The following is an 11,102-nucleotide window of genomic DNA, read 5'->3' on the forward strand; positions in this document are numbered from 1 at the left end:
ATGGTGCAATCGAGGATTACACCGCAAAAGAAAACACAGCAGCATGAATGTCAGGCAAAACAGTGCATAATTAACATAGAATAGATCAGGTTACGCATAGAACATAACAAATATCAATGGCTGTCCCGTTCGCCTCTGCCTCGCCTAGCGAAGGCCTAGCGAACACTCGCTACATGCTCGCTTAGCGATGTGCTAGCGAGCGGCTGCGGGTTTTGAATTTCAGAACAGTATGACTTCAACCTGCGACAGAGCTTATGGCATCCAACACATAATTACATGGTTCAGCATTCACAATATTCAGGCACACTTAAATTCACATGCAAAACCTCAAATATGTTTATGAATTCAATTATAATATCACATGCAAGTTAAGAACATAAAGCGGTATCACATGCAAATTAAGACAATAAAGCGATAATAGTAATGCAAACCTGTTTGCAATCGAATTGCAACCTTGAATTGGCGAGCCGGATTGAGTTGGGCGGCGGTAGCTTCGGAGCGGAGGAGCGGCCTTCAGGGTTTCTAAAGTAGCCTCCAGGGTTTTTGTGCCAGGGTTTTCGTCTGTCTCCCTCTGTTTTTCGTCCTCCCTTTTCATTACTGAAGTGCTGGTATTTATAATGCTCTTTTTCCATGACCTAATGGGCTCAGAATGAAGCCCGAAATTTTTTGTTGTCTGTCAGCTTCGCTAGGCGAGCTGGTAGCGAACGCGTAGCGAACGTTCGCTAGGCGAGCGTGTAGCGAACGTAACGTTCGCTAGGCGAGCGTGTAGCGAACAGGCCAGTTTGGGCCATTTTCTGGATTGGGCCATTCGTGAGCTGGGCCTCTGTTCTTTTAAGATCAGTGTCATAAAAATGAGTCGGAATGCCTTGAAAAATGTCTTGAAATATTAATGGGCAAATTTTGGGGTATGACATAGGCCATCGAAAAGAAGATGCATCTTATTGGTATAGGTAGTACCAATTAATCCTTATACGCATTCCTTCAACCATGCAATCCCATACCTGCACAACCCCAGGATCCTTCTCATTCCGATGTGAATTTGGTTTTCCCCCTAGAAGTTGCTAGGAGTGTCTCATTGTCATGCCTCATGCACCGGCAACCACTCCCTCGCCCTCAGGTGTTACATGTAATAACTCTTCGCCCTCTTCTATCTCGAGTGTTACATGCCCACCATCTTCCGCTTGGTTGGTCCCCGAACCACATTGTACTGGGAGAGGTCTGGTTATGATACCATTTATAACGCCCCATACTGCTTTCAGGATTACCGATTGACACCACAAACCAACACAAGTATTTTCAGCATGCTTTTTCCTCACTCACACGCTTAACTATGGAGTTCTTATATGTTAGGCTACCGAAAACAAGATGCATCTTCTTTTCGGTAGCCTAACAGATAAAAACTACATAGTTAAGGGTGCTTGACTTGGAGTAATATTTGGATGGTTGACCTTTTGGGAAGTTTTCCGGAAAGCTTGTGAGTGAGGAAAAAACATGCTGAAAAGATCCGTGTTGGTTTGTGGGGTCATTCGATAATCTTGAAAGTAGTTTGGGGCATTACAATCCTAGTGAGAAGGTAGTTACGGATCCTAACCTTCAGCTTTAGATGAATGGATTTTAAGGGAACTTTTTTCTCCATAGGGTTGATGACAAGGGAATTGATGACACTATAGTGTTTAAAGTTTTTAAACCCTATTGGTATGTCAAGGCTGTAAGATATCTCTTCAGTAGGAAACTCAAAATTCTCCCAAAATGATCTCCGTGAATTGCAATTTCCACTCCCTTTATATATTTTCTCAAGGAAGTTCCTACAAGTCTCAGGTTTAGGTACTAATCTCTTAGTAAGTTTGGGAAGGTTCTATCCGGTATTTGGGTGAAGAGCTCTGTGATGGAAGCTTGTCAAATTTTGTGATAAGACTTGTGGATTTTCAAGAGACTTGGATCCAAGTACCAGGGTAAAATTATTTTATTGGCTAAAATTGTCATCTTCTATTCTTGCTTGCGGTTTACCAAACTCGCAGTGAACACATTTCTTCTTGGTGTTTCTCTAGGTTTTTGGCTTGAGGAGGCCATGGTGATACTTATGGCATAAGAACTCACACAAGCAAATATGCAAGAAGGTATGAATTTTGAGATGTAATAAATAGTGAAGGAATCATACCTTTTTATATTGTGTCTTATGAATATTTGGTCATGTATTTCTCGCAAGCATTCAATGTAAATTGTGCTGATTGAAAATCAAATCAAAATCTTTCCAGATTGAGTGCGCCAATTGATTGACTAGGGTCTCCAATCGATTGGTTCGCCAAATATTTCAGGATTTTGTGCACTATTCATCAATGTTGGGATTTGATTTTCTTGAGGCAAAAGTTTAACTTGGATTTGATCTAAAAATCTGCACGCCAAGCTCTTCAAATCGATTTCCATGATGTGCCAATCAATTTGGGCTTACGTAGTTCAACCTCCTTAGTGCATTTTTGGGCCTTATGCTAAATTTGGTTGCTTTTAAGCCAATCATAATATGGTGTATCCTTTTCTATTCATCATTGGATGCGAGAGTTGGTAAGCAACAAAATGAACAAGTCCATTACAAACATCTTCATTCAATTGACCACTAAGGATCATAAACCTTGAGATATTATCAAGAACACTTGCTTTGGTTACAATGGTTTATATTTGACATCATCGTCTATTCCTGGATTATAGGCTTTATAAAAGTTGTATACTTAAAGGTATACTTTTGCTTTGAACAACTTCATTAATAATTTCAAAGCTTTGAGTTACAAAGCATTCTAGCAAAATACTAAGGTTTCATCTTTGATGCTCACATCTTCTTGGACCCAAGTTCATTAGTTCTATAAGATCTAAGATTATTACCTTTAGATCTTTTTAGTTTATAAAAAAAAGGTTCTAAATGGCCAACCCTTTTTACACTGTGTGCATTTATACATTGGACGATTTTTTTCTCGTGATCTATACCTTTCCTAGGGTTTCTATCCTTCTTAAGTCCTAGTACATATTTGTTTAAGAAAGGCCTTTGACTTGATAAGATCAAGTCTAGCTTTTCTTTACCTTAAATAAACTTACATAGAATTTCATGAAAATCATTGGCTTCCTTTTTCAAAGAAATACAAGTCTCACATGTTTCTCTTGGGTTCCTAATTTTATTTATTTCTATCTTGAATGATTTATTGATTTCCTCAAGAGACTTTGAGGGCTCCTTAAGAGCTACGATGTGTTCTTCCAATTTATCATTTTCTTTACTTAGTTGAGCATTCATTCTAAATATTTGTTCGTAAGATGGTTTAGTTACCTGAACAATATCTTTCTCGTAGGTTGTCTTTAAGCCAACTTCGTATTCTTCGTTGAAAGAATGTTCGTTTATGTTTCTCCCCGAGGTTGATGCCTCTCATTCTTTTATTCGTTCAAATATTAAAGATACTTCATCTTCTTCAGCGTTTCTCAAACACGAGGTTCCTTCATTTGATGTTGAATTTTTTGAAAATCGTTCAACTACTGAGTATATTCTTTCGAATGATTCTATCGGAGTTGTATGACAAGAGTATGATGAAGTTAATGATTCTTCGATTTTTATTTCATCATCTTTGAGTAATTGAACTAGTTCGTTCAATTTATCTATAATTTCATTCATTCTTGATTTTTTCTAAAATTTACGAAGGCTCTCATCTTTTGATTTAAAAATTGAATTAAACTTCCAATTCTTAACTCTTAGACATTGGTTAGCGACGAAGGTTGCAATATAATTTCTAACATTTTTAAGCTTTAAAAAAATTTAAAGGTGGTGTCTTCATCGTCTTTGCCTCGTGTGTTCATATTCTCTTGTTTGATACTTGGAGTAACTCCATATATTATTTCAAGAGTATCTCATATTTTCTTGGAGGTGTTGAATTCATGAACATCGTAAAATTTACTATCATCTAGAGATATTATTATAAACCTCTTAGTTTTAAAATATATCTCAAACTTTCTCTTTTCTTATTTGGTCCAAAGGAAACCGAGTTTATCTACTACTTTTCTATTTACTTGGTAAGTTGGGATAAATTGACCGTTGATTATAGTTTCCCATAATTCATGATTGATGCTTTGAATAAAAATTCAAAACCTAGCTTGTCAACAAATCTATTATTATTGAAAAGTGGTGGTATAATTAGAAAGGAACTCTTCTTTAAAGTCATCTTCCTCCTGAGACGACTAGTCCTTAAATATGAGTTATACTTTGATGCCACTTGTTGGACATGTGACTTCACATACAAGAGGAGAGTGAATTGTGTGTTTCATTAAAATTTGGTTGTGAAAAACTTTTGAAATTAAAGAGTTTAAAAATATTTTGAAATTTGTTTTAATATTAAGTCGGAGAAAAATAAAATTGCAGAATGTAAAGTGTGAAATATAAGGAGTTAAAGGAAAAGAGAGAACACCGGAAGTTATAGAGACTTTGTCAAACAAAGAAAAATACCTGGTCCTTTACCCAAGAATTAATCTTAAGAGTATCCAATAAACTTAAGAATTTTTAGTAGGTTATACTCACAAATCCCTTTATACAAGAAAAAATGAAGTTTAAGACTAACTTCCAACCAACTATCAAACTCTAGAGTGAAGTGGCAAGTCTTTATTCCGAACGGAGGATGACGCAGTTAGTCTCTTTTCCACACGAATCTTAGATAGAGCGATTATTCTTCAAGCTTCTAAACAAACCTTGAGAGCTTTTAACACTGGGATGAACTTACAAACTAAAACCTTGATTTTATACCGAACAAACCAATAACTTGAAATATTTTAATATCGGGCTAATCTCGAACCTAAGAAAACTTTAATACCGGACTAAACTCAAACCTAATGAAAACTATATTATAACGGTGTACATAGACAATAAGATTTACATTAATGACATTTTATAAAAAGCGTCAGATTTTAAGCAATTAAAAATTTATAAAATAATAAAAACTATATTATAACGTTGTGTTTTGACAATCATGGTGATATATGATTTATATTTAATGATATTTTATAAAAATAAATCGTTATGATGTAACTTTTTTTTTTAAAATAAAAATAAAAACAATGATAAAATATTGAAGAAATTTAGAATTAATAGACATTGAGAATCGAATTTATGAAATGTCAATTGATATTATTATGGTTGTTTTAAAAACCTGGGACAATAAATCAATAATATTTAATTAAAAAAAATATAAACATTTAAATTTAGAGATATCAGTATGTTTTTTCGAATGATCATGATAAAGATGATGTACTTTTGTTTTATGTACTTTTTATATCAGTAATTAATTAATTAATTAAACCGGATGGTGGTGATACGGACCATGAACCATCTCTATGTAATTTTCACGAATTCAAGTCAATTGAAAGTTTAAAGGGTCTATGAAAAATGAAGGATGCGGAGATTTGAGAATTTCGTTAAATATTTCTATAATCAACTTTGCTATCTATAGTGTCAGAAATAGATAGAGGTTAGTATATCATTGATTGACATATAAAATTAATTTAAATTATAAGTGCATTATTTTTTTTACTTATCTTTTTATAAAATTCAATATTTAAATTTCTTAGGTTTAGGTTTTGTCAAAGTAATTCCTAAGAGAAATATCATTAATTATTTTTTAAGAGAAATGTGAAAAATAATAATAAAACTTTGTTGATGCACCAATTTTAAAATTTAGAGAATAATACTGAAAATATTGTATAATATATATATAATTAAATATATTGTATAAAAGTAGTGCAATCTGTTTGAGACAAATAATTGCTGTTTCGTTGATGGTTCGTGCATTTGTTTGGTCCATCATCTCTTAGATCTGTCACAACAACGCCAACACCTATCTCTTTCTCTTTCTCTTCCTCTTCAGATCACACACACAGGTACTCTCGCTCTTCAGATCAATCATCACATCGCTTTTTTAACCGTGTCTTAATTCTCACTGGTTGTTTCACGTTTTTTTTTGTAATTCTCTTTGTGAAGGGTTCTTGCTTCAAGTTTCAGAAATGGGTGCGGCTGAAAACGTTCACGATGATGATGGAACCTTGGAGATTGGAATGGGTCAGTTTCCTTTTTACCCTTATCGTTTTTCTTGTTAGTTTTTTCAATTGTTGTTATGTTGGTAGAAAAATAAGAGGGACAGTTTCCTTTGGATTGATCAATTTTTGGAGTTAATAAATTGTTGAATTGTTTGTCTATGCTGTGCAGAATATAGAACTGTTTCTGGGGTTGCTGGACCATTGGTTATTCTCGAAAAAGTTAAGGTAATGACTATATATTATACTCTGTCTCTTTGATATATATATATGCTTGCTTGCTGCATATTCTAGAATTTTGACGTTTTCTCAATAATGAGGATGCAATGTTTTGTGTATATTGTGACTCAATTTTGTAATGATGAATTGATCCAGGGACCTAAGTATCAAGAGATTGTTAATATTCGGTTAGGAGATGGAACTACTAGGCGTGGTCAAGTTCTAGAAGTTGATGGCGAAAAAGCTGTTGTTCAGGTGGGTTAGTGTGTACTACCTAATTTCCCGGTTGATCCTTAATCATATGTAGTTGCATATATCATCAGGACCGTTTTTGAGGGCCGCACAGGGCCCAAAATTTGACACTATTAAACCATGGTTAAATAGGACATTGTAAAATGTTTGTCTTAAACCATGGTTAAATAGAGTCTCTATTTGTTTTGTCATGCTTAAACTGCGACTAATCTATACAAGGCCTCCAAAAACTTGAGACGGCTTTTGTATATCATGAGTGCTTCTCTTTGACATATAACCAAAATTTATAAGATTTTGATATTGTTTCTCAGATTTTATGAGTTGATAAGGAAAAGCTTTTGGTGATGTCTTTACTTTGTTAATGATGTTGTATTGACTCTGATAGCAAAAACTTGGCTTATGCTAATTTATCTTTGGTACCATTGCCTAGGTTTTTGAAGGTACATCTGGGATTGATAATAAATTCACAACTGTGCAATTTACTGGAGAGGTATAAACTGCTTGTTTCTTTTACTGGTATATTATATTTTAAAATTATGCATGTGAATGATTTTGTGAATAATTTCCCGGAGACCACCACAGTTCTATCAATAAGCTATAAGTATTTGCTTCAAAGCCACCATACGTAAAGCATTGCTACCATGATTTCAAATAGTCTCTAACTTAATATGATTACTTTTTACCTCCTACCAATTTATCCTTAAGTATCCGTTATTGAATTCTTTTTCATTTTGATTCATTGACTTGCTGTGAATAATTTCAACTGTTGAATCACGTTTTTCTCTCTTATTATGTTCACAGGTGTTAAAAACTCCTGTATCACAGGACATGCTTGGCCGCATTTTTAATGGTTCAGGAAAACCAATTGATAATGGTCCACCCATATTACCTGAGGCTTACTTGGATATATCAGGTATATAGTTTGTTCTAGAGAGGTTTAAACCCGCAGGTTTTTTTCCGTCTATTTTAATATTTTCCTGATAATTCAGGAAGTTCCATCAACCCTAGTGAGAGAACCTATCCAGAAGAGATGATTCAGACGGGAATATCTACAATTGATGTCATGAATTCTATTGCTAGAGGTCAAAAGATCCCTCTCTTCTCAGCTGCCGGTCTTCCTCATAATGAAATTGCTGCACAGATATGTCGCCAGGCTGGCTTAGTCAAGCGACTAGAGAAATCCGATAATCTTCTCGAGGTATTGTGGATGTGCTCAAGTAAATTTACTTACACATTCCTGAAACATGAGCTTTGTTTGTGTTCCATATCTTCCTCATTTTGGGTGTTTATATATTTATGGCTATGGCAATATGGGAATTTGTATTAATCAGCTATAGTTTTTAGGGCCCAAAGAAAAGTGGCATATTTCTGCTAGCGTTTTGCTTTTTTTTTTATTTTTATAATTTTATTTTATCAGTGTTAAGTAGCGTCACTATAGTGCTATAGTATAGAGTAATTTGAACAAATCACAATTATTCAGCGATATAACTTATTCAGTACAAAATGTTGTCAAATAGCAGCTAGGGCAGCACTATAACACTGCTGCGTTGTGGAATTTGAGCAAACTGCTATTTAATGCTCATTGCACATGCATCACTTTTATTTCAGGTTTTGTTACAGTGAGAGTAACTCCTAGTTTTTAGTTGATTAATTCCTAAACACATCAAATTAATTCGTAATGGGGTGCTTTTGGATCAGCTTATTTTTTCTGAATTTGTTCCAAAATATAGTATTAAATGGGAAAGATAATATACAATTTCTGACTTCTCAAAATCATATTAAGAAGAAGCTGACATAATTTTAATTGAAATGGGGTAGCTTTTTGGTTTGGGGCTTACAGATGATCAATTTTTTCTATTGCCTTCAAGTAAATAATGGCTAGTTTCTGCTTATTTTTGCATTTGAACACATTACGTTTACACTAAGTAAGATTCATGTGGGTTTTCTAACTGAAATTTTCAATATTTACAGGGCGGGGAAGACGACAATTTTGCTATTGTGTTTGCAGCCATGGGAGTTAACATGGAGACTGCACAGTTTTTCAAACGTGACTTTGAAGAGAACGGCTCTATGGAGAGAGTGACCCTTTTCCTTAATCTGGTAATCTTTAGAATCACTATGCAAGTGTTCTATTATTCTCATTTGTTTTTTTTTTGTGTCCTCTTATGTTTGATTTCTTTACGTGCATGGAGGATCTGATCTTGTTCTTTTTCTGCTATGATATATTGCAGGCAAATGATCCTACAATTGAGCGTATCATCACTCCTCGTATTGCTCTTACTACTGCTGAATATTTGGCATATGAATGCGGCAAGCATGTTCTTGTGATACTCACAGATATGAGTTCTTATGCTGATGCTCTTCGTGAGGTAATATACCTTCAAATATAATTTGTTTGTCTACAAGAAATGCTCGAAACAATTTGATTCTCAGTGAGACTATTGATCACTTCTGGATTCTGTAGGTATCTGCTGCCCGAGAAGAAGTGCCCGGTAGACGTGGATACCCTGGTTACATGTATACTGATCTTGCAACAATATACGAACGTGCTGGAAGAATCGAGGGGCGAAAAGGCTCTATCACACAAATTCCAATTCTAACCATGCCTAATGATGGTAATGAAATATTATTGAACTTTTCAGCTCTCTTGCATAATACACAATTAGCTATTGCTGATTATCTTTATTGAACATCTTAAACAGATATTACACATCCAACTCCTGATCTTACCGGATATATCACTGAGGGGCAGATATATATTGACAGGCAGCTGCATAACAGGCAGGTTGGTTATATCGAACGCTCTGGCTGTTGTATTGTTTGTTCGCATTGCTTGAAAATTGTATCATGTTCATTCTTTGCATTACTGCATATTATAAAATAAGCCTTTCAATTTCTTGATCTACTTCTTGATGTATTACATGGGTGAACTGCTTTCGAAATTTCATACCGAAACTAAACACACGATTCCTTTTTTGTTTGTTGTGAACAGATATATCCACCAATCAATGTTCTTCCATCGCTTTCCCGTTTAATGAAGGTGAGGTTAATCTTCATAATTCCGGCCTTGTTTAGCAAAAGTAACATTGCTCTCTTCAATTAAAAATTAAGAGGTTTTGTTATATTCTTGTGATGTGTCATGGTTGCTGTTGCTTTTGCAGAGTGCCATTGGGGAGGGAATGACACGAAAGGATCACTCTGATGTGTCCAACCAGGTCTTCTTTTTTACCTCTATTTTTTTTTGTTTATCATGATGCAAATTTTCCGTCTCTAAACTATATCTCATTGGCGTCCTTATGTTTTTCTCCAGCTCTATGCAAATTATGCCATTGGAAAAGATGTCCAAGCAATGAAAGCCGTGGTCGGAGAAGAAGCACTTTCATCTGAGGATCTGGTCTCTAATATTTTCCCTCTGCGGATAATTTGTTTTTATTATACCGAAGTTAATCTTGAAGTAACAGTATTAACTAAATTCTTATTATACTCACAGCTGTATCTGGAATTTCTGGACAAGTTTGAGAGGAAGTTTGTTGCGCAAGGAGCTTATGATACCCGAAACATCTTCCAGTCTCTAGACCTTGCATGGACTTTGCTTCGCATTTTCCCTCGCGAGCTTCTTCACCGTATACCGGCAAAAACCCTCGATCAGTTCTACAGTCGAGACGCAGGAAACTGATTATACATTCAGCAAGCAAAATATACCTTAGTCACATGATCAATCAGTTTGTAATGATCATGGTGATTGATTCATTTCTTCTCTTTCTCATTCAACAGTTCTTATTTATTCTATTCAGCACATATGTTACATATAATAAAGGTTTGAGTGCCTATTATTTTGATTTCCTCATCTAGTGAAGACCCCATAGATACTTTATTTCATGTGCCAATTTTTTTTCCTTAGGTGGTGAGGATATTGGTTACTATCAATTTGGGATAGTGTTAATGGCGTTGTGGAATAATCAGTGCAGTAGGTGTTTTTATGTTTTACCTTATAATTTCATTATTGAGCCTATTCTAATCAGGTGGCTACTTTGTTACTTTTAGCTTTGTTGATCTTAATCTTAGAATTAAACTTCGAATGGATCTTATATATTACTTAGGCATCACGGGAAAATACTTAAATGCCTTCACATTTTGGAAATGTATTTTTTGATGTACTTTAAAACGTTAAATAAACCGGAGGTGGAGGTGTATCTCTATATCAATTTAAAACATATACCATGCATCACACTTAGAAGTCATTTTACAAGTTTATTGTATCGAAGATGTATTTTTATTTATTTTATAGAGATGTAACTCTGTAACCTATAAGAATAGAATAGTACATGTTATTTTGTTCATGTGTATTTAGATAAAGATTTAAACCACACAATTCATATAAACCATACAATTTATATATAAAAAATGATGTATATAGATCTAGATGGTCCAAATGTCATATATATATATATATATATATATATATATATATATATATATATATATATATATATATAATAATATATATATATATATATATATATATATATAATATATAAATATATATATATATATATATATATATATATATATATATATAA

General features: G+C 34.0%; 1 protein-coding gene across 1 annotated transcript; it reads left to right on the forward strand.

The window, feature by feature from the left end:
- The first annotated feature begins 5,727 nt into the window (after nt 1-5,727).
- On the forward strand, nt 5,728-10,559 carry LOC127126909 (V-type proton ATPase subunit B2). Its single transcript, XM_051055941.1, has 15 exons — nt 5,728-5,898; nt 5,999-6,076; nt 6,224-6,279; nt 6,427-6,525; nt 6,953-7,012; nt 7,324-7,435; nt 7,512-7,720; nt 8,494-8,622; nt 8,754-8,891; nt 8,987-9,137; nt 9,225-9,307; nt 9,515-9,562; nt 9,684-9,737; nt 9,833-9,916; nt 10,013-10,559. The coding sequence occupies exons 2-15, from the start codon at nt 6,022-6,024 to the stop codon at nt 10,196-10,198; spliced, it is 1,464 nt and encodes a 487-aa protein (XP_050911898.1). The 5' UTR covers nt 5,728-5,898; nt 5,999-6,021; the 3' UTR covers nt 10,199-10,559.
- The last annotated feature ends 543 nt before the right edge of the window (nt 10,560-11,102 follow it).

The sequence above is a fragment of the Lathyrus oleraceus genome, chromosome 3 (genome assembly GCF_024323335.1).
Source record: "Lathyrus oleraceus cultivar Zhongwan6 chromosome 3, CAAS_Psat_ZW6_1.0, whole genome shotgun sequence".
In the NCBI taxonomy this organism is placed as follows: domain Eukaryota; kingdom Viridiplantae; phylum Streptophyta; class Magnoliopsida; order Fabales; family Fabaceae; genus Lathyrus; species Lathyrus oleraceus.

Bases quoted from the DNA above. Each gene is read 5' to 3' on its own strand.
- LOC127126909 (XM_051055941.1), top strand. From the start codon at position 6,022: ATGGGTGCGGCTGAAAACGTTCACGATGATGATGGAACCTTGGAGATT. The intron at 6,526-6,952 runs GTGGGTTAGTGT...ACCATTGCCTAG, and splicing joins GCGAAAAAGCTGTTGTTCAG to GTTTTTGAAGGTACATCTGG. The intron at 8,623-8,753 runs GTAATCTTTAGA...GATATATTGCAG, and splicing joins TGACCCTTTTCCTTAATCTG to GCAAATGATCCTACAATTGA.